This window comes from Marmota marmota, unplaced genomic scaffold, assembly GCF_001458135.2.
Source record: "Marmota marmota marmota unplaced genomic scaffold, marMar, whole genome shotgun sequence".
Lineage (NCBI taxonomy): Eukaryota > Metazoa > Chordata > Mammalia > Rodentia > Sciuridae > Marmota > Marmota marmota.
The window spans coordinates 32,020,589-32,045,374 of NW_025999900.1; the positions used below are offsets into that span (position 1 = coordinate 32,020,589).

Genomic DNA, 24,786 nt, shown 5'->3' on the forward strand with positions numbered 1-24,786 from the left:
AAAATTTCTCAGTTCAATTTGTAGCAGTATTGCAAGGTAGCCTTAATTTGTGGTCAGAATTTTATATTTATCATTAACAGTGATTATGTTTAGTTAGTAAGTTTGATCTGATTTCCTTACTTGACCAATTTAGGGAATTGGTTCATTTGTATCTTCTTCCATGACAAAACGTTTGCAAAGTTGTTCTCTGGATTTGGTTATATGCTACAATCATTAGTCAGAAGATAATAGTAGGAATCTCTTGGAATAGAAATATATGGTGGATTTATGCACTAACATATTTTTAGGAGGAGTCATTGTATAATAATAATGATTCTTAGTAAGCAGAAAAGAACCCAGTTATATCCTGCTTTTTATGTGTCATTGATAATTCATATATTTTCTCTTTTGACATTTACCTTGAATTTTATTTTAATTAATTTGAATTAATAATATAGTGTGGCTCATCCAAGGCCATAAGTTTTAATTCATTAAAGGAATAAATAGTTCTTTATCTATATTAACACTCAACTAAGCACTGGGCTGGGAATACACTTGTTAATAAAATGGTTTAAATCCCTGCCCTCTTGAACTTTGTGTATTCTCAGAGAGAGACAAACAATTAAGTAAACAAATTACAACAGACAAATTCAAAAAATGGAGAAAGCGAAGAAGCATAAAGTGGTAGTGATTAGAAGTAAAGTGTTCTCAGGTTAAGAAAAACTTCTCTCATGAAGTACTACTGAATTAGGCTTTTAATGATAAGAAGGGGCCTGCCAATGGAGATCCCAGAGGAACAGGGCTCTTAGGATAGAGATCCACAGGGGGAAAAGGCCTAACCAAGAACAAGTTTGGCATGTTCCAGTAACTAAAAAAGACCTGACTCCCTGGAGCATAGAACAAGAGAGGGAGGGTAATATGAGATGAGGACTGAGAGCAAAGCACAGGCCAAATCTTGAGAGATTTGAAAGCTGTAGGAAAGGGTTTAATGTTAACTCCAGAATTAGATGAGAAGCCATTGATCTTATATGGGTAAACTGCATATGATATATGTTAAAAAAATATACTGAGCAAGGAGAGGGAGGTAGAAGAGCAAAAGTTGGAGCAATAGTTAACAGACTCTTGTAATAGACCTGCTTAGAGACAATCATGGCTTGAACTGGAGGGTGACAGTGAGAGAGCTCAAATTAATTCACAATATATTTTATGATATTTTCAACTATGGGATTAGCTAAGTGCTGTCTTAGGAAGAAATTAACAATAAGGAAGCCAAGAGAAGAAAGTGTTTCCAAAAGAAGACATACGTAACTTAGACCACTGCATGGAAAGGAAATGTAAAAGGCCAAAAAACTGTAACCCTTGATATTTTTCCTTATTGCTATAAATTACCAGTACACTTACATTCTGCATTTCTAACTGAAAACTTTTTACCTGATTCACTTTCTGCCTATTCAAACTTCGTTTCCAAAAAACTTTGAAAGAAAAAGGAGAAATGCTTACAGAGCATGAAAGAGACAAAACGGACCCCCCAAAATACCAAAGCACTGTGATTCTGTATAACCCTGTGTTTAGGGGCAAAGCCTTACTTGATAGGGCTATATGCAACACAAAGAGCTAAGGGAAATTCCAAGTGTTATCTAAGGGATGAAGCTAACTGGAACATTTTTTTAAAAATATTTATGTTTTTTAGTAGTTCAACACAATACTTTTATTTCACTTATTTATATTTATGTGGTGCTGAGGATCGAACCCAGGGTCCCGCACATGTGAGGCGAGCGCTCTACTGCTGAGCCACATTCCCAGCCCCTAACTGGAACATTTTTTTAAAAGATTTTCTTTTGATATTGCACATATGCTAAAACTGAGATAACAGAGGGCAATAGGAAGTATAGGGAATTGGATGAAATTCTGAATACAGAGAAGACCATGAGTTAAGAGTGTAATGCAGATGACTGAAGAGTTTTAGACTTGTGGTAAATAAGTCTCATAGGAATTTGAAGAATAACGTCTTTTGTAGGAAGATATGCAGTATCTTTATTATTTTATTGGTGTGGTCTTTATTTTCTGCACTTTGAAATAGTTTGGTGGTCTTATATGGGTGAGGGACAGAGGTAATTAATGACTGAATGATACTCAAGGACTTACAGGAAACAGGTTAAGGAGTAAGGGCAGGAGGCCAGAAACTGATTGGAGAGCAGACAGGAAACCAAAGACTCAGAAAGAGCCTTTATACAGGAAAGGCCAGATGGTGTCAGAGAGCCAGTTATCTGTCCTCACATGGATCAGAGGCCATTGGTTACAGGAGGCCAAGAATCTGTTTTTAAGTAGATTAGAAGTTAGGAGGACAATCCAGAGGGTCTCAGAAGTTTTTAGCCTGTGGAGAATAGTGTATTCATATGACAGTGCATGAACTTAACTGACAGGGAATCACTCTAGCCTGTGATTTCTTCAGTTATTCATAACATTCTAATAATTCAGAATAAAAGAGAGGGCAGAGACTTACATTAGAAACAATTGGAATTACAGAAGTATTGGAACAGAGTTTTATAATTTTCTGAGGCACATTTTCAAAACTAAAATTATAGTGGTTAAGTCCATTAAAATCACTTTATGGTATCACAGAAACAGAGCTACTTATCCTAAGCTGCAAGTAGATATCTGATAGATGTAATATCAATTTTAATATTAGTTCCCCTTACTGTTAAGATATCCTGATATTCTTTAATTTGTAATTATTTAACACTCAATATTAAATTTAAAGTTTAAAGTTTTTCATTATCTGTTCACAGTAGTGAATCCAAACATAATTTTTAACAAATGAATTGGAGAATTTTGAAGAACCTCTGAGCCGTATCTTCATCCCCAGAGTCACATTTTGATTTCAGTATTTTGTGGTATGCTGATGCTATTTAAATGTTTCATTTTTCTTAATACTATGGTTATAGTATAACTTTTTAATGCACATGGAAAGTGTTGATTACCCAGATATATTAGTAACAGGTTTGTAATTACTTTCCTGATAAAATATTGACAATTTTTTGTTAACATGATAAAGAGAATTTATGGAAAAAAAAAGTAGATTAAATCAAAACAATATATCTGAAAGCATTTCCTGTTACCCAAGAACGAAACATGATGCTTGCTTTCACCACTACTAATCAACATTATACTGATAATTCTAGCTGGAATGATTGTACAAGAAAACAAAAGAGACATTCTAATTTAAATGGAATAAGTAAAACTATCTCTATTTGTAGACAAGATTTTATATATAGAAAACTCCAAATAATCTCAAGAGAATTCATAGAACTAATAAAAAAAATTCAGTAAAGTTGTGAGGCACAGAGTAACACAGAGAGAAATCAGTGTTTCTACATAGCAGCAAGGAACAATCTGAAAAGTATATTAGGAAAGCAATTGACATTTACATTAGCTTCTAAAATAATAAAATACCTAGGATAAGTTTAATAAAGGAGGTAGAAAATGGAATGACATCCATTTTCTAGGCAGAAAGACAATGTTGTTAAGATGTCAGTAATACCCAAAGCAATCTACAGATCAGTTTAATTCCTACCAGATTTTAATAGCCTTTTTATTTTTTTACAGAAGGGGAAAACTTGATTCTTTCATTCATATGTAATTGAAAAAAAAATCCCTGAAAAGACAAAAAGAACAGAATTGAAACTAGCACTTTCTGATATCAAAACTTACCACAAAGCTATACTAATCAAAGCAGAGTGCTGCTGCTTATGTATGTGTATATGGCACATACACAGGTACATAAATACAATGAAATATTTTTGAAGTCCAGAAATAACTCACTGTATCTATGGCTAGTGAATTTTTGACAAAGGTACAAAGTCTATTCAAGTAGAGAGAGAACTCTCTTCCACAAAATGTTCCTGAGACAACTGGATTTCCATGTGCACAAGAATGAGTCAGAATCTTACCTCATATCATATAACAAATTAACTAAGAAGGTTTCATGCATGGTGGCATGTACCTATAGTTCCATTTACTCTGGAGACTGAGACAGGAGAGTTTCTTGAACCCAGAAGTTTGAGGCCAGCTAGGCAGCAGACCTTGCTGCAAACAAAGTGAAACAATTCTAAATGGATCAGCAACCAAAATATAGAGCTAAACCATAAACTCTAAAAGAAAAGGTAGTTTTTCATGATATTAGATTGGGAATGGGTTCTTTGGTATAACACTAAAAGCAGAAAAATTTTAAAAATCAGAAATTTCAAACTTCTGTTCACAACTGAAATTATCAAGAAGGTGAAAAGGCAGCCTCCAGAATGGGAGAAATGTTTGCAAATATATACAATGTTTGTACCCAGAATACATTAAACAACAACAACTAAGATTCTACAAGAAAAGGAATACATTATAGAATATTTGAAGGATGTGAATAGACATCTCTGAAGAAAACATACAAATGGACAATAAGATCATGAAAAGATGCTCAACACCATTAGTTATTAGGAGAATGCAGATCAAAACTTCAGTGAAATGGCACATTACACCCATTTACATTCATTATTATACAGAAAGAAAAGAAGGAAAGAAATTTTGGGTAGGAAGAGGGGAAATTGGAACCATCTTAGATTGTTGGTGGGAATGTGAAGTAGTGAAGCAACTATGGAAAATGATTTGGCTACTCAATAGGCTAAATAAGTAATTACATATTACCCAGCAATTCTGTTTTTGGGTTTATTCAGAAAGAATTGAAAACAGGCATCTAAGCAGATGCTTGTATACCAGTGTTCACTGAAGCATTATGTACACAGCCAAGAGGAAGAAACAAGACAAATATCCACCAGTACAAATAGATAAACAAAATGTGATGTATATGTAAAATAGAATATAGTATTATTCAGCCATAAAATTCATGAAGTTTTGATATATGTGACAACATTAATAAACTTGGAAAACATTTTGCTAAGTAAAATAAGCCAAAACAAGAGGATAAATATTGTATTATTTTACTTATATTAAATATATAGAACAGATAAATGCATTGACAGAAAGTTGGTTAGAGATTACCAGGGGATGTTGAAAGATAGGGATAAAGATTTTTTCTTTCCTGGACATAGGGTTTCACTATGTTGTCCAGGCTGGCCTTGAACTCCTAGCCTCCCAACTGCTGGCATTACATGTGCATGCCACTGTGTCCAGCGCATCATCTATTTATTAAGAGCTACTGAATTCCTAAATGGGATGATGAGAAAATTTTGGAAATAAGAGTGCTTGTACAGCATTTGAATGTAATTAATACTAATGAATTATACACTAAAAATGGCATGTAATTACAATGGCCATTTTTTTGTTATATTTACAGTAATTTTTAAATTGCCATATAATCTTAGCACACATAAAACTGCCCAAATTAATACCTTTTAATATTTGAATAGTATTTTTAATAAAATGACATGCTTTTAATATTTCCATCATTTAATATTTTAATATTTTTCTCATATAAACTGTAAACTTTACAAATTTACTCTCCCATATTTCTTCACCCCAGCAAGTGAAAGGTCATGATTCTGCACTCTTCCTTTACATTTATTTGATATAGTGCATGTGATCAGTGGCATGATCAGTCATTGTCTTAATAATTCACTTCCCTTGGAAACCCATACAAATGTGGACTTTACTTTTATATTGTGTTTGTGGGCTCATGGTAAAAATGGAATTGTTCTCTCTTGTTTTAGAAATTAGGGAATGAAGTTACTGCTTAGTCTATATTGGATTACAAAAGTGTTAACTTTGTTATATGTGAAAAATAGGGCTATCACCAGTGATAGTCATCTTTTTTATCTCAGTTTATAAGCAACAGTTTTATTGTGATTTGTTATCATGCTGCATGTCCATTGATGTGCTTTTCTCCTTAACCTCACTTGACTTTTGTTGTTATTGTTTTGAGAGTCTCTCTGCCCAGCTAGGACATGTCATATATTCCATGGAGGAAATAGCCCACATAAGAATCCATCAACATTAGATGTGATTTTAATGACTAAGTTTAGAGAAAGATGGTCTGTGCCTCATATTGTTATTTTCCTTTCTCTTTATCCCATTAATTGAATGATTATTTGGATATACAATTTTGTTTTTAATAGCTTTGAGAAAAAATGTAGCACAGATAATTCATGTGGTATGAATGTAATTTTTTATCTTTAAATTTTTATAGGCACATTATAGTTGTGGGATTCATTATGCCATACCTGTACATGCACATTACATAATTTGATCAATCTCATTCCTTTTTCTTTCCCTCCCATACTGGCTTCCATCCCTTTGCTCTACTATCTCCTTTCTATTATTTTTAGTTAATGCATTATAATTATATATGAAAACAGGATTCTTTGTGTTACAATCATAATTAGGCATATAGCATAACTTGATAGATTTCATTCCCCAGTACTTCTCCATACCTTCCCTTTCACACTTCCTATCAATCCCCTTCCTCTCTACTCTGTTGGTTTCACTTCTATTTTCATAGGTCCCCCATTTTATTCCTTTCTCTCTTCTCCTTGTCTCTCCTCCTCCCTCCCACATGTCAAAGAAAACATTTGACCCTTGATTTTCTGAGTCTGGCTTATTTCACTTAGCATAATGTTCTCCAGTTGCATTCGTTTATCAACACATAACATAATTTCATTTTTTATGGCTTCATTGTGTAGATATTACAGTTTTCCTTTATCCATTAATCTGTTGTTAGGTACCTAGGTTAACTCTATAACTTGGCTATTATGAATTTTGTTGCTGTAAACATTTGTATGCATGTATCACAACAGTATGCCGATTTTAGTACTTTTGTAAATATGCCAAGGAGTGGGATACCTGGGTCATATGTTGGTTCTTTTCCTAGTCTTTTGAGAAATCTCCATACTCCTTTCCAATGTGGTTGAATAATTTGCAGTCCCAGCAACAATATCTAAGTATATCTTTTCCCCACATTCTCACCAGCATTTGTTGTTTTGTGTATTCTTGATGATAACCATTCTAACTGGAGTGTGATGAAATCTCAGTGTAGTTTTGATTTGCATTTCCCTGACTGTTAAGGATGTTGAATATTTTTTCATATATTTGTTGTCCATGTGTAGTTTTGAGGAATGTCTGTTTAGATCATTTGCCCATTTATTGATTGGGATATTTGTTTGGGTTTTTTTATATCTGTTTTTTGGTTTCTTTGTAGTTCTGTATATTAATCCCCTTTGGAAAAGTTGGTGGCAAAGATTTTCTCCCATTCTTTAGGCTCTCTCTTCATGCAGTTGTTTCCTTTGCTGTACAGAAGCTTTTTACTTAGATATCATTCTACTTATTGAGTCTTGGTCTTATTTCTTGGGCTTTAGGAGACTTATTAAGGAAGTTAATGCCTGTGCCAATATGTTAAAATATTGATCCTATCTTTTCTTCCAGCAATTGCAGAGTTACTTTTCTAATTCAGGGGTCCTTGATCTACTTTGAATTCATTTTTTTTTTGTATGTGTAGAATGAGAGACATGACTGATTTGCTATGCATGCCGTTACACTTCTAAGTTTCTGAACTTGATTCTGTATCCCATATTTGTTGAAAACTACTTTCCCAGCTTCTAAGTATAGTCTGCAAATTTCAGTAGGTGAATTTCCGTTTATACACAAAGGATAATGTCATTTTCTTACAGCAGAAATTGAGTGGAAATCATAGTAAAAAATGGTAGCAGTGATTGGGAATGAGGACAAGTCAACAAATATGTTTCTATATGTATATATAAGAATATAATTACTATCTTTTAATGAATTTTTGTCTTGGAAGTTTTATGTTCCTATAGTTCATGTTAGAAATTAAGAGGTAATAATATTGACCAAACTAGGATTGTTATAACAATCCTGAATTATAGTAAGAGTATACTAAGGATGAAATAATATCATAATTGTTGGTAGGAACTTCTGCATTGCCTCAGAACTGAGAAACTGGAGATGAATTGCAGTATATCTGAGAACAATTTCCATTAGTATTTAAAATTTTCAGATATGTCTTATTTGGGGGGTTCTTCGGAAGTTAGAATATCCCGTGCTGCTGATGCTAATTTATAGGAATGACTGGTCAAAGTAAATTAGTAGGCACTTTATATTCATAGGAAAGAGAATGTGTGAGAAGCTAGACAATATCAATTTTCTTGTCATTCATTCTGTCTGTGTTAGGTCTCTGAAGAATATTAGTATCTTTTAGATTTTTCTTAAATGTAGACCCTGACCTTGGGCTTGACTGGATATATTTTAATGTTAAACCATGTTCTATCAACAGAGACTCAAGTCTTCACTATGTTGGCTTGAGACTAAAGTATGTTATGGCCTTTTGTAAATTTTTATGAATTAGCAGTAGAGACATATTTTACTACATTGGTTGGTCACCTAGAAAAGAAAGCAATGATTACTTTGCATTATAAGATTTCAATTCCTGTGATTTCTTTTCAAAAAGTCCTCTTCTTAAAAACAGTGCATCTTTCCCTGAGAAACTGTGTGATAGAAAGAAGTATCATCAAATGTGTATAACTATAATAGCATAAAAGCTGCAATTACAAATTGAACTTAGTTTTTAATGGCAATTTTCCTAAGTTCTTTTGTTGATCTGCAAACTTGTTCCGTAATATATTGCTAATGGCCCATGCAAATTTAACCAACACCTTTCTTCTTTTTATAACTTTTTAATTTTTATATATATTTTTGTGCCAGCCTATTCTCTGTAAAAAAAAAAAAGTCACTTTTCTTTCATCTTATGCCAGATAAGGAATAAACCTGAGGGGATATTAATTAAAAAATTATCAAACTTAGATGAAATAATTGTCCATAACCAAGCAGAAATATGATTTTTCTTTAAAAAAATGTTTGTTAGGTGGCCTAATGATACATTTTAGGAGTTATATGGTGTAATTGGGAAAAAAATTATTTACCAGGCCATAATTTATCTTGGCATTTGCTATAATCTTCGTTCTAGTTGTTTTACTTTCATATTTGTAAGTTGGAAATATCATTATCTTTCCTAATTGTTGAGAACATTAAATGAAATTTTAAAATGTATAGATATTTTATGTATTATATAATTTTTTCCAAATGATTTTTCTCAAATATATTATGAATTTATGTAATACATAAAACATCTATACATTTTATATAACACATAATGATGGTAAATATATGTATTTGTAACAGGTATATTTTATATAAATCATGAAATGATTTTTAAACATAAGGAAATATAATCACTGTTAAAACAGAATAATATTCTGAGATACAAATTGTAAAATTGCTTAAAATTTTAATGTAGCTATTCTTTATATGTTTAGGAAAATGGACATTAGACTGAATCATAAAGAAAAAGTCTGTAGTTGTGAATGTCAGAGGAGACCATTAAATGGCCTCACTTCTTGAATAAATTATATATTTTCTCCTGAAAGAGTATAACATTGTGTTGATATACCTAGAAAACTCATAAATATTCTGAAATGTGTCTTTTGCTGATGTACTTACAATAAATATGGTAACCTAAGAAATGAATGCAAATCATGTATTTATAATGTTATTAATAGTAATAAATATTTCTCATATATAAATTATTATGGATTATGCATTAAAGAACTGGTAACATGGTCTGTTGAAATATTATTAATAAAGTTATGTTTGAGAATTCTTCAGTAGTTTCAATCTGCTAATTTTATTGTTACTGTTATTCTCAAGTTTTTAAATAATTTATGTTTTATGTTATTTAACCTGACAGAAAGTTTGACATTAGTTGTCACTCGTGATTTACTTTTAATAAACTCAAAAGGCTAATGAATTAAATTTTCACTTTTATATATTGTAAGAATATAGTACAAGTAATTATATTAACATGAATATAGATCGAGGCTAATGACACAACTCATTGCAAATTCTTTTATTTATAACAAACATGGATGGTCTGATGCTTTACAATTAAAAATTAAGATGTCTTCAAAAAACTATAAACCTTTTTTTAAAACCTGAATTACAGTTGTCAAAGAAAATTCATGCAATGTAGACTTTATTCTTCTTGTTTTATTTTGAGCACCATTTTTCTGTTTTATTTGTTTCTAATTACAAAACATTTAGGAAATTTCGGAGATAAAGGTAATACATAAACATGTATCTCTTTGCAGATTCAACAAATTGTTAACTATTTATTGTGTTACTTCTCTTTTTTTAATTGGTTCTTTTTAGTCATACATAACGTTAGGATTCATTTTGACAGTGTTAAAAAGCATGGAATATAATTTGCTGTAATTCAGTCCCCCCTACTTCCCCTTTTCCTTCTTTCCTCCCTCCCCCTGTACCCTTCCCTCTACTCCACTGATTTTCTATTATAGTTTTTTTTTATTAGGATATCTTATACATATATTATAGAGAGATTTATTGTGGTATAGTCACATGTGTACATGAGAAAGTTGGGTCAGAGTCATTCCATTATTCTCCCCTTATTCTGTCCCACTTCCCTTCCTTTCCCTTTGGTTTCCTTCCTCTATTCCACTGCTCTGTATTCTATTTTAATGGACCATTTCTCCACACACACACCCCCTTTCCCCCCCTTATTTTGGACTACCTTCCATATGTCAGAAAAAAATTTTTGACCTTTGACTTTTTAGGTCTAATTTATTGCATTTATCATAATTATGCACAGAAATACATACATACCTAAAGAAATCTTGAGATTGCCACTTGATTATTGCCCAGCACTTTATAAGGAAACACTAATATAGGAAATATTAGTACAGGAAATATTAATATACTTGAGAATATATAATGTATAGGAAGATATTTCTTTATAAAATGAAGATAAGAGAAAATATAAAATATATTTTATAAAAAAGGTAAAAGATAAAATTAAACATTTCATTAATAAACCCTGTCCTTTCAGAATATTAGCTACTTGGAATTAGTAATTTCTTTTCACTGTATGTATATGTTCTTTTACTGTAAAAATTACAGATTGTGGAAATATTACTCAGCAATAAAAGAGAATACAATCATGGCATTTGCATTTAAATGGATGGAGTTAGAGAAGATAATGCTAAGTGAAGTTAGCCAATCCCAAAAAACCAAATGCCGAATGTTTTCTCTGATATAAGGAGGATAATTGATGGGAGTGGGGGTTGGAGGGAGAGGATGTGAGGAATAGACAAACTCTAGATAGGGCAGAGGGGTGGGAGGGGAAGAGGGGGCATGTTAGAAATGATGGTGGAATGAAATGGACATTATTATCCAAAGTACATGTATGAAGACACGAATTGGTGTGAATATACTTTGTATACAACAAGAGATATGAAAAATTGTGCTCTGAGTAATAAGAATTGTAAAACATTCCGCTGTAATGCATTTAGATTTGGGAGTATTTGCATAGACCATATCAATTAAGCATTCCTAATCTCAAAATTCAACATTTGAAATGTTCCATACTCTGAAAGTTCTGAGTATCATGTCAGTATTCAGTTTGAGGTTTCAAAACATTTTGAATTTTGGATTTGGGGATTTGCATGCTTATCTTTATGTACTTTTCTCAAATCCGAATAAAATGCTTCCTGAGTTTCGTTATAGATAACAATTGGAGTATATGGATCAAATCATTAGTATATGCTCATTATTCTAGAATAGACTGATTTTGTTTGAAGTAGGCTGAAGTATCTAAAAACTTTTAGACTGCAGGAAGGGCTTGGGTTGTAGCTCAGCAGTAGCACACTTGCCTGGCATATGTGAGGCACTGGGTTCAAATTCTCAGCACTGCATATAAGTAAATAAAATAAAGGTCTATCAATAACTAAAAAGAAAATTAAAAAAAAAAGACTGTAGGAAAAAAAAATATTTCTTTTTCTTCCTAACCTTATTGCTTTAGGTGGATTACATGTTTAAAGTTAATTTTTTTAACCCCAGAAAGGAAATAAATTCTGTTGAATTATTTCTTATATCTCCCAATGTATCTCCTACTACTTTTGCCTAAACTCTTTTTACTGAGTGCCCTTTTTGTGATTGTGAGACATTTTTAACTTACTATAGTTACTTAAATGATTAACCAAAATATGTTCTTTTTATATAGTTAACTGATCTAATAAACCCAAAGAGGTTTATTGGCTTTATAGATACTTTGTATATTAAAAGGCCTTAAAATTGATAATACATATGCTTTTCAAACTAGAAATAAGAAAATTTAGACTCAGGTAGTTATTCATTTATTCGAAGACTATTTGCTGAACCATCTGTAGTGTGCCAGGCACTAATCTAGGTATTGCATATGCGGTAGTGACTATGGCAAAATTTCTTTCATGGTTTTCTTTTTGTCTTTATTCACCTCGTTATTGTCCCCAACTTTTCTTCACAGCACCCATTTCCTTTGAGTGTTCTCTCTGTATATTTTATTTCATGCATAGTGTTTATCTACTTTAACTGAAATTTAAGCTCCAAGAAGTCAGGGGTATTGTCTGGTCATTGATGTATCTTTAGCCTGTTTGTAGTAGGAACTCAATAAATGTTACAAGTAAATGAATTAATGGAGTGAAAGCCAGAACCCAGAGATATGTGGTATCCTGAAGATCAAGTGAACTCTTCTTCGAAAAGAATAGTCAGCTATGTTAAATGATGCTTATGGACTGAAAACATGAAGATATGAAGAAGGAATTTGACCAGATATATCTGTGATGAATGGTTTCAGTGAGTTATAGAACAAATATTGTAATGGAGTAGAATTGAAGGGGAAAACCATTTGAGAAATTCAAGACTAGTGGTAAGGAAGTAGAAAGTATACATGACTCATTCAAGGAATTTGGGTGGATAAGAAGATTGAGAAGAAGCATATGAGATTAGTTAAGGCTTTTAAATTTTATTATTATGAAAATTAAAACATATAAAAGTAGAATAGTCTAATGAATCTCCTTATGCCCTTCATCTAAATCAGTAATATTAAAATTTTGCCATGTCGATTTTATTTGCTTTTTTGTTATTGCAGAAGTATTTTAAAGCAAATTCCAGTGTTTTTTTAAACCTGTATATATTTTAGTGTGCATCTCAAAGAAAAAGAAGAAACAAAATATATACTGATGTTTTAATCACACAGTTAAAATTAACAATAGTCCTTTGATAAGATCTAATACTCAATTTTTTATCTCAATTCAATTATGCTTCAAATAAAATTTGTTTGACTTTGGATACAATCAAATTTGAATTTACATTTTGCCTTAGTATTTCGTAGTTAAGTCTCCCTTTTGTCTGAAAAATAATACCTTCATATTGATGAAAGTGGATCATTTTGTAAACAATTTTACAATCTTGATGATTTATATCTTTGCCTCCTTATGGTATCATCTGTTTCTCTGTTTTCAGTATCATCTCTGATTGTAATGCAGCACAAAATGTTTTGATTTGTTCAGCTGCTTTTATATCTATATGTAATTGGTACTGTGCTTTTGCATTGGATCTCATTGAAAGGCACATTATATATGATTTTCACATTGTTCATCATTGTTAATATTGACCCCTGAAGTCAGTCAGTGAAACCCTGATGCTTTTATTGAAAATTTCTCATTAGCCTTTCATCTATTGATTTTATTTATGATATTTACCCCAGTTATTTATTTCATTGTTTGTGAAAGGGCAATTTTCTAACTCTGTCAATTTCTTTGAAATTGAAGGAATTATAACATGTTTTCTGCTGTTGGGACATTATGATATTAGAAAGAACTACTCTGTTAACAATAGGAACAGAAGACTTGGTTGGTAAGAAAAGATGAGACCCAGAAAAAAAGTGATGGAATGCCCTTGAGAGGACAACAAACTGTTTTAAATGTCTTGTCCAGGTTACAATAGCATGGAGAGAATATATTTTAACAAATTTCCATGAAAACTTAGTTATGAAATCTGATCATTGTTTCAAAGTTCTAAAAACATATATTTTTAGAATTTGATATTGCATGTGTGAATGAAATGTAAAAAATTTCAAATATTGCTGTCTTTATTTAGTATTGATCCTTCCTGTTAGAATTTTGAAGTTTCTCCTTTAAAAGTGCAACTTTAAGAAATAGTGTCTTCTATGCCTGTATTTTTACTTTGTACAAAATGTGGGCATGTGCTCTTATGTAACTAATTTTCAGTTTTTGTCGCTATTTTGTTGCAAAGAGAGGTAAATGCTTCTGTTAAACAAAATGATGAATAACTGGTAGTTTAGTTTAGACACCAATGAAGTCTAAAAGCTTTTTAAATTATTAAAAAACCAGCAACTTTTATGATTTATAAGCTCATTGTGTACACAGTTTGGTCATATATCTGAGGGTCTTCCTTTTTTGTGTCTTTCCTCAAAATTTTAGTTTCTTGTTACCTTAGTGAAAAGGCTTTTAAAATTCTGTAGAAGAATATTAACAGCATGTCTTCTGAGGATTGCAGCTTTTGCTTTCTTCTTCTTCCTCCTCCTCCTCCTCCCACTCCCCCTCCCCCTTTCTCTTTTTGGTCAGGTGTCATATGTATTTAATCAAATCAGAATTTTGAGAACAATATGGATTCTACAATGTCTTTAGTTATTAGTGCTATGTTTTATTTTTAAAAATCCCTGTTTACACTGCTGACCTGTATAAGAACATTTTGCATTAACTACATTGATCAATTCCCATCCTTTCTAGAAAAATTAATACAGTCATTTGTAGACAATTAATACAATCTTGCAAAGTCTTTCTTGATTGTACACTAGATAATTTTAACCAACTACCATAAAGATACATTAAGATTGACAAGAGTAAAGAAAAGCTGATTAAGAAAAATAGAAAAAAATAAATCCACAAACTCTTATTGTTTTTCAGGCTTTGTCTGTCCTTACAAATGAAAATTATACTTGACCTCCATGGAATTTTTTCTATAACCTAGAAAACTTAGTTTATCCTAAACTTGAATTTTTCATATTTAAAATATGAAAATTTAAGTGTACCCTCTAATATATTTTTATTTCTTCTTATTTGTGTATTTTCTAGAATTAATAATATCATACTGTTATTTTAAATTAAAAACTACTATAAAATAGCTTATCATAATATTTAAAATAGTATAAACTATGATGTTTTGAATGTTTGTATTTCACAACTTTGCTCTTACAAATGTATTTTACTTTGTATACAACCAGAGATAGAAAAAATTGTGCTCTATATATGTAATAAGAATTTTAATGCATCCCACTGTTATATATAAATTTTTAAAAAACCTTCTATACAGTGGATTGGAATTTTGAAACAGTGACACTGAAGGAAATGTGATAGGTACTTGAAAATGTTTGTATTCATTTTTAAAAATTTTTACAACCTTTGAAATGTCATTCTTTAGATTTTTTTAATAACCCTTTAGAAAAAAAATACTTATTTCTGAGAAGTGAGTTCAGCGTTTCATTTGGGAACATTGAGAAAATGATTACCACTGAATACTGTGTTGCTGCTGCAAGCCTCAGAAAATAGTCTGAAAAACTAATCACTTACTTCCCTTGCCTTAAGGTATATCTATGAAATAAAAACAGGTTACAGAGTCTGTGTATTAGACCCAACTAATTTCATTTTATTCCTATGTCATATTGTTTATCTACATTTTATTCACTAAATGTAAAACACATACTATTAATGTTTGCCAATTATTCATTCATTTAATATTTCATAAGCTACTTTTAAATTTCATTTTAACTCTGACATTGTCTTTTATTAAAATTAAAATAAAAGCAGCATTGATTCATCTATTCAAGAAATATTTAAAGTGTACAATACTTCCCAGGGACCCTAGTAGGCCATGGGTATACTACAGCACAAAGGAAAACAAACTACCTGTCCATATGGAATTAACATTATAATGCAAAAATTAAAAATAAACAATATAAAATATCAAGTAGTGACTGTTGCTATGATTGAAAGAACAAGGTAAATGAATAGATAGTAGAAATTTGGAAACTTGTCTACAATATGAACTTTCCAGCACCACAACACTGTGGACTCAATAATGTATCATGTTGGTACTGTTATTATTTTTCATAACATGCTCTCATGTTTATCTGGTTAAACATTTTTTATCCATAAAAAAGTAAGCTCTTTGAAAGATGATTCCGTGGCTCCTTATCTGTGTGTCACCAGTTTCTAAACTCTTTAAGTCCTTGAAATGAAGCTATTTCATCAAATACTCAGTAGGTATATGTTATGCCAATGCAAATCTAGTGCACTTAGAACTGCTCTGGATCTTTCATTTTGCTGGAATCCAAAGACCCATTTCAAGACTACAGATAATAAGAAAGAATAATTAAAAAAGAACAACAACAAAGTGGTAAAGAGGGGCATGTGTGTATTCATTATATTTGCCTTAATTTAACATTTGGAATTTAGAGCACTACATTTTATAATATTTTATTGGCATTACAGTGTCACCCTTTTTCATAGTTTTTTTTTAATGCAAAATGAGAAGGAACGTTTGCTGAAAATTAATGTTCTTTCTACAGGTACTACTGAGCGAGTGTGTTTGATCCAGGGAACAGTTGAAGCACTGAATGCAGTTCATGGATTCATTGCAGAAAAAATTCGAGAAATGCCCCAAAATGTGGCCAAGACTGAACCAGTCAGCATTCTACAACCCCAGACCACCGTTAATCCAGATCGCATCAAACAAGTGAGTGTTTAGTTGGGAAATCAAAGAGAAATATCTGCAGCATAATATGAATTCTTAACAAAAGAACCCTTAAAATGTCTTAGCATATAAAGTTTTTTATTTTAAGTATATTTGAAACATACAGTTGTAAATTTAGTTACTTAAAGACTGATCAAGGTCTTTTCCTTAGATTGATTCATTTACATATTAATTTAATTATTAATTTATTAGTGTTATATTGATGAACAAGTCTGTCTCTTTGTGATTGTGCTTTTAAAATTATAGACACAAATTTTACTAATTTATAATAATTATAATGATTTATAATTAATTATTTTATTAATATGATTATTAATAAATTAATTTATTAATTTATTCAAATTCTATTACTTTTAAAATAAAGTATAAAATTGAAACTATATTCTCAAAATTTCCAATACCCAGTTTTTAGTGATATTTTGTAGTCTTCAATATAGTTATTTTCCATATAGATTACTGTTTTGTTAATTAAATTGTCATGTTCAACATTTTTATAAATTTGTATAAGTAAATCTGTATACCTAGCATTCAGTCCTTTGTTACAAATTAGCTATTATGTTTTGTATAACTTGTGTAGTTTTTACATATGTGTCATCAAGAACCAATGTTGATTTTTAATGTATGGGATTTTCTGTAAAAAATATTTTACTGGATAAAATCTAATGTGAGTTTTTAAGATTGAGTAATGGATGACATGATTTAGGGGAAAATGGCACTATTTAATGTTAAATAAGATGGATTTTTCCACCATAAAAATTTTTAAATCTACTAGTTTATTTGATACTTCTATGTTCATAATTATTGTTTCTGCCTTTGCCCTTTTATAATAGCCTCTTAATTTGTGTCTTAATTTTATTATCAAAAGACTATGCTTTGAAAAGAAATGTCTTATTCTTCATTAATTCCCAAGCTATTTAACTTACAGAAAATTTATCTTCATTGTGACACAGCACAAAATTTTATTAATTTCATGTTTCTGAATTGAAAAAAATTGAGCAGTTATAATTTTATTATAATTTCATTAGTATATAGGTAAATATAGTACTAATATATAAATGTAAAAATTACTAATTAGGTAATATATTTTTAAATTATAGAGTAATATTCAATTTTCTATTAATTACCATTTTTTAAAAAATCCTTCCATTTTTAAATCATGAGTAGGCAACTCTTATTCCATATAAAATCATTCATATTATACTCTATCACTGTCAAATGGGTCAGTTTGTATACCCTTCTTAACTTTTTAAGGAAATATCATTTAATATATACATGGCAGCATATAAATATTTTAAGCTGTATATATCATTGAAAATTATTTTTTTTTATTTTTCACAGCCATTGGTTAGTTTGCAGTGTCTATTCTCTCTGTGCTAGGGAAATACAAAGAATAGTTGATTTTAAAACTCATACAAAGGATGAGTTGATTTTAAAACTGGGTGGTATCTAGTTAAAGACCTCTGGGTTAAAATCATCTGAGGCTATGAACTTACAAAATGAACAGTGAAGTATAAAATCTTTTGATTTTCAGCCTTAATCCAGCCTGTTACTTCTTTCTTTTCTTTTGTAACTTCTGTGAGAAAATTCAGACATTTAGGAATTTGACTTGAACATCTTGATTTTTTAAAAAACTAAAATATGTTTGAATAATATGATACCATTAGCAGTTGTTTTCAGGATATAATAGGAATTAGTTTTTATTGTGTTTTAAGAACAAATAGCCAGTACCACCAAATGATAGTCTATATACTATTATTAAAATTTCAGTTTCATCTATGGCAATGAGATTTACAGACTATTGTATATCCAATGTCAGTGTAGATTTAGGAAAACTAGAGATTTAAAAGGCTTTGTTTATTTTTATTTACCTCGGTTGTATAATGTTATTTATATTCAAGATATGCTAAATTAATATTGATTGGTTTACTTTTGTGTATTTGCATTCATTTGTGAGCCTTGCTGATATTCATGGAATTAAAATTGTGGCTGATTATTTTATATTTTCATGTATCAAATCATGTATGTGAAATAATGTATCATTTAAAATAATTTATCAAAAGAGAACACTGAATTTAGTAGGGCAATATATTTAACACTTAAACACTTTCCTTGTAATGTAAAAACTGATAAAATTTTTTTGAAAATCTAGAGAAGGTGTAAAACATTTTCAAAATATTACAGATCATCTTGTTTATTTATACTCTAAATTTGGAATTCTCTCTTTAAGTATCAAATTTACCAGTATAGTAGTTTTTACCAGATCATTCTCTAAATAGTAAGTCACATGTATTAATTTCAGTGATCATGATTTTTTTCTGAAAAATTATGCCAGTATAAAATAATTATTTGTAAAATAAAGCATTTTTCCATAGAACAGATAAAAAAAATTTTATATCATGTTTACATATGTCGTAAATTTAAATACATAGAATCATAATAACATTTCTTGTTAAATGATAGTCTTTCTCTTAACAAATTGACACATTCATGTTGCTTTTGAAAATTTTAATTTCCACCAAAAATAATTGCTGGGTTAAGGATGTAGCTTAGTGGTAGAGTGCTTGCCTAGCATATGGGAAGTCCTAGATTCACATTCTGTAGCACTGCAAAAACAAATAAAAATTAATAATACTTTATTTAAAGACTTTTATTACTAGTTTTGTTCTAGGTAAGATTATTTAAAGAATACAACCAGTGTTTTTAAAAAATTCTAGAGCCTAAAGAAACATTGAACTTCAATGTAGAAATAGATTAATGTGGAATATGAAATTGTGGGTTTTATTAATGTTTCAGTTATTACATTTGTCAGTTTTTTTATGATTCAGAATTTTAAGGTTTTGCTTATCAAAAATAATTTATATGTAATTTGAACTTAGAATCAGAAGTCAAATTAGTTCTAAACAAATAAACTTTAAAAGTTATGATTTTGTATCATCTATTATAGACTTTTAATAAACTTCTGTGTCCTCAAATATGTTATTCAGATACAGTTAGTAACTGAGCAAATTTTGTGGACCATAATATCTACCCGAATGAAACCTTCTCTTACTAACTGAACGGGTCCTCAAACAAGTAGAGTTCCTTAGGAAAGTAATGTATACTGATCTCACAAGTCTTTCCTATGGTAGATGAATGAAACCTAACAAATAGCCTTAAATCCAGTTTTCTATATTAGATGTTGGGAACTATGCAATTCTTAATTCAGAATTTTTTTAATTATTTTGTTTATTAGGAAAGAAAGGGCTCAGGGACCTTAAAGGATTCTTTTGTATTTAAAAAAATCTAATTAAGATATATAAAAAAAATCTCATTTAGTCCAAGGAATGTCACTTTCATCATGAACAACTTACAAAGTAGTACTTGTTAATTTGTTTCTTCATTATTCATTCATTCAATCATGAGTTTGTTAAATCTCTAAAATTACAAAATACATTTAATTCTCCTTGCCCTTGAATGAAATATCACTTGCCTTTATGAAATATCACTGCTTAAAATAACTTACAAAATATAAAACTGTATGATATAACAAAGCTCCACAGTTCAGAAGACTGTGAAAAAAAAAAATGTAAGCTAGAGTGACAGTTAGTAGCCTTCTAAATAAGCAAAGACTAACTAACTTTGAAAATTATACAGGAATTGCCTAAGTAATTCAAAATGGATTTGGGGAGGAAGATATATTTCTTCAGAATAATGAGGCAATTGCTTAAGCAGAAGTACAATGTTTATGTTGGTAATTAGAGAAAATTAATATTAAATAGGTAGAATAGGATCAGAAGATGAAGAGCCTTGGATGTATGATAGAGCGACATCCTACAGACTTTAGATTATTTCTGATTTTCCAAGGAGACCTTTTAATTTCTCTGAAAGTTTATGAAAAAATGAAGACACCTCTGCATATTGGTCTCTTTGGTGATAAAAATTTAGACAAATTATAGGGGGACTTGTGAGTAAAGATATTGGTATCAAAAGAGAAATATGAATTAGTTCAGATGTTGGAAGGGAAGGGAAGGATATTTATCAAGGATAATAAAGTAAAGGTGACAATTGCATATTTAGATGTTTTATCTTTGGAGCATTATACAGGTTTATTTAATAGAACTCACAACAAGGGTTGGGGAGTTAATTACTTAATAACATTACTCAGCTAATAACAGATTCCTAATTCTAACATGGATAGTTGTTCATTGCTGTTCTCACTGTAAATATTAGAGATTCTTGACAGTATATCACTATAGACTTGCTTGAAGACGAGATATATTTATCATGGAGTTTATCTATGGTACTATTCCCTGGTCCAGCAAAACTGTCACATATTAACAGTAATTCATCTTATAATTTGAAGTAACATTTTGGTTCTTATGCCCCAAAACTTTGTTATATCTACATTTAACAAAACATTATTAAAATCTTGATTAAAAAAAAAAAAACACTTTTTTACTTCAAAGGATTCACTACTCTAGAATACTTGAAGTTTTTCAGTAATAAGTAATTTAGTCTTCAATGTCTAATGAATTCTTAAGCAGCCGCTCATTATATAGATAAAAAAATACATTATGCTTTTTGTTTGGAAGGCAAAATGGTGCTTTACAAATGCCCTTGTCCTTCATATTTACCATTTGAAAATGAAAAAAAATTAGAAAAATTTTTTAAAAGAAATTGTGCTTTGTAAAAGTTATTTCTTATAAATCTGCCAATATACTGATGTTACATGGATAGTTAGTTATATCTTCATGATATATCATGATAAACCTTAATGTATATCAAAAGATTTACTAAATGGTATTTAACTTGAAACCACTAAACTTTAACTCTGCACAGTAAATGGATGTGAACATTTTACTTAAAATTTTAAGGAAACAAAACATTGTACGCTAGAATATTTCTTACAGATATTTTGTTCCATTTATCTTTATAGTTGAGAACAATTATCACAGCATTTTAATTTTAATTTAAAGGTTTTTTAAATGTATTTACATTTATCTATTTATGAAAATGTTTCCTCTTAATATTTAAAGAATCAGCTGAAATGAAAACTTTCTGTGATATCTTTATCATTATAAATCAAATTCCTAAAGGAAGGATACTTCTTTATGCTTAATAATATCTGTATGAATAATTGCTAGAAAACTTTTCACGTCTTTACTTCATTACTCTTTTAGGAATTGAAACCAAGCAAATATATTTAGAGACAGTTTCAGCAATTGTTTCCTTTTAAGCCCAAATTTATATATTTTTACCTGTTTATTTAAATTATTGAAATAAAACTTCTTATCATATTATGATGTTTGATAATCAAACCTCTAGTTATTTAGAAAACATTTATATTTTCTAGAAGTTTAAAATTATTGCTTTTATTCTTGGGGGAAGGAAAAGTGTCAGAATTATCAAGGACAGTTTTGATGAATGTAAGTTGTGTTACTTATTAAAACATGTTCAATGTATCATATAGATGGCAATCAAAAAGAAAGGCAAAAAGAAATCAACATTGTAACTAAGTTGCTACAAATTCTGAGCCAATTGATCTTACTACTTTTTACACAAAATTCTTGGCAATATGTAAAGATCTTGTTGAAAGTCTGTATCTGGCACAAGGCAGAGATGTCATAGTGAACCTACAGTACTTCAGATTGATTTTACTCTGATGGAAATAGAAGAACCCAGCACTCTTAAATCTTGTGCCTCTGTAGGTTAATGAGCTTGGATTCTGATCTATATCAGGAAATATTGCCTCTAGGGTTATTTAATGTCTGTTAGTCAGCAATCCCAATATTAATCTGAGATGACAAGTGTATGTTCTAGTTAGCTTTTTCGCTGCTGTGACCAGAAAACCTGACAAGAATGAATTTAGAGGAGGAAAAGTTTATTTTGTGGCTCATGAGTTTAGAGGTCTCAGTCCATTGTTTTGGGCCCAAGATATGGCAGAACATCATGGTGGCAGAATGTGGTGGAGGAAAACTACTTAGAACCTGGCCACCAGGAAGCAGGGAGAGAGCAGTCAGTTCACCCGGGGACAAAATATATACCCTAAAATCATGCCGCCAGGGACCTACCTCCTCTAGACATACTTTACCTCCCTAGAATTACCACCCAGTTAATTCCACTCAGTGGATTAATGCACTGATTAGGTTAAGATTGTCTTAACCCAGTCATTTCACCTCTGAATGCTCTTGTATTGTCTAACACATGTGTATTTGGGGGACAATGAATATCTAAACCATAACATACAGAATGCATTTTTAAGTGTATGTTAATTTCCCCCAGAATACTATAGTAACAGGTAAACCAGAGGTGGGAAAATAAGACATTACTATTCAATTCATCAACTATATAGTAGCATAAAGTCATTAGCTATGCCCCAGCATAGTATTGCATGGAAAAGAAAGCATCAGGGAAATTTTTGATGACTGATAATGAAGTCTCTGGAGAAATAGCAAAAATTAATTACAAAGAGTGAAAAATAGAAAGTAAAAGTTTTGAAGCTTTTTATATTTTAAGAAGTTTAACCTTTAAATTTAGGTCATTTTCTTTCTTTTTTTTTTTTTTTTTTTGAATGATTTGAAAAAAATCTTGGTTTCTCACTAGTAGATCTAGTTTTCATCAAGTTATCTTAGGTTTTATCTTAAGAAGAATCAGAAATATTTTGAGGAATAAGATAAATACTTTAGACTGCATAAGATGATCTGATGTTAGAACCAATCCTGTCTTTTTCTGTAAGTCAGTGAGTTAATCAGAAGCCTGTGAATTTGTGTATTTTTTTATTCTTTACTGTTTTATTCTACTCAAGTTAGAATTTTTGAAATCTTATATGAAAAAGTTTGACTTCAAATAATCATACTGCTGAAACTTTAAAGTTATGCTTTTGCTCATCTCTGAGTAATTTTGATGGATATATATCAAGGTAAAACATAATTCCCATATAGAATCATATCTATACTGTAAAAACCTATCTCATTTTGCCTATTAAAAACTATTATTTATTGAAGATACCACTTAAGCAATGTTATTTTGCTAAGTGAACATGCAACACATTTTTTAAAAGAAAAGTGTTAACATTTTATATACTTAAGTTTACTCTATTAGATATGAGAAGTCTTTAAAATACCCTAAAACATTTTTATATAACATGAATATATGTTTAGAAGAAAAGTGTTAAATTTTATATATTTAAGTTTACTCAATAAATATGAGAAGTCTTTAAAATACCCTAAAACATTTTATATAACATGAATATATGTTTAGAAATGAGCAATAAGTATGATTCCTAATATTGTGATGATTATTTTCCACACAGGCTAATGATGCTACAATATATTATACCCTTCATCTATCAAATTTATTGTTCAGCAGAAATTTTAAAATATTTTTGGTAATTTTTAGAATGCTATTAGTTACCTGCTTATTAATATGAGGTTAATGTTTACATTTTCAGACGGGCTCTAAATTTATTAAAAATTAAAATTTTAGAAGATAATGTGATGTTAAGAACTCAGAACTACAAATTTAATTGCTTTTATGTATGGATCCCTAAATTCATGTGGAATCAACTTGTTGGTGATGTTCAGCATATTAAGTAGGTGGATACTTTTATGCCAAAGTAAACTTCATTTCACCACTTCTTCAAATCTCCGACTGTATTCATTGATAGGAAAATGACTCAGTTTTAATCATTGAACTTCTTAAATTTTTCTTTGACATCTCTTTTCCCCCAAGAAAACAAGAGGGGAAAAATGAGACTACTATTCATGAATATGGTCAGAATACCTTTAGTACTCATGTGAATTTTTATCAGTCACCATCATGATTTCAAGTCATGAATTTATTTTTACATGCTTATGCATGCATATTTACACGCATTAGTTACTCAATTGATCTTAAATTCCATTAAATTTGAATGAATAGGAGAAAACTTTGTTTATAGGATTTTGTTCTCGTTATATTACATTTTATTTTATTTCGTTTTATTTAATGATCAGTTTAAGGCTTATAAAGGTTGATTTGCTCCTGAACTGCTTTGTTCCCAGACATTGCCATCTTCCCCAACTACCACCAAGTCCTCTCCATCTGATCCCATGACCACCTCCAGAGCTAATCAGGTACAGTATCATCCTGTCATCTACACCATACTTT

The 24,786-nt window shown here is 30.2% G+C and overlaps 1 protein-coding gene across 3 annotated transcripts in view; it reads left to right on the forward strand.

Moving 5' to 3' along the window:
• Positions 1-24,786, forward strand: part of Nova1 (NOVA alternative splicing regulator 1) — a 136,665-nt gene that overhangs the window by 88,909 nt on the left and 22,970 nt on the right. For 2 of the 3 annotated variants that reach the window (XM_048798725.1, XM_048798727.1), the window contains exons 3-4: positions 16,475-16,641; positions 24,681-24,752. In XM_048798725.1, the coding sequence (XP_048654682.1) occupies positions 16,475-16,641; positions 24,681-24,752 (239 nt within the window). The remainder of the gene's footprint in view (positions 1-16,474; positions 16,642-24,680; positions 24,753-24,786) is intronic. The other variant, XM_048798726.1, reaches the window with a different exon arrangement.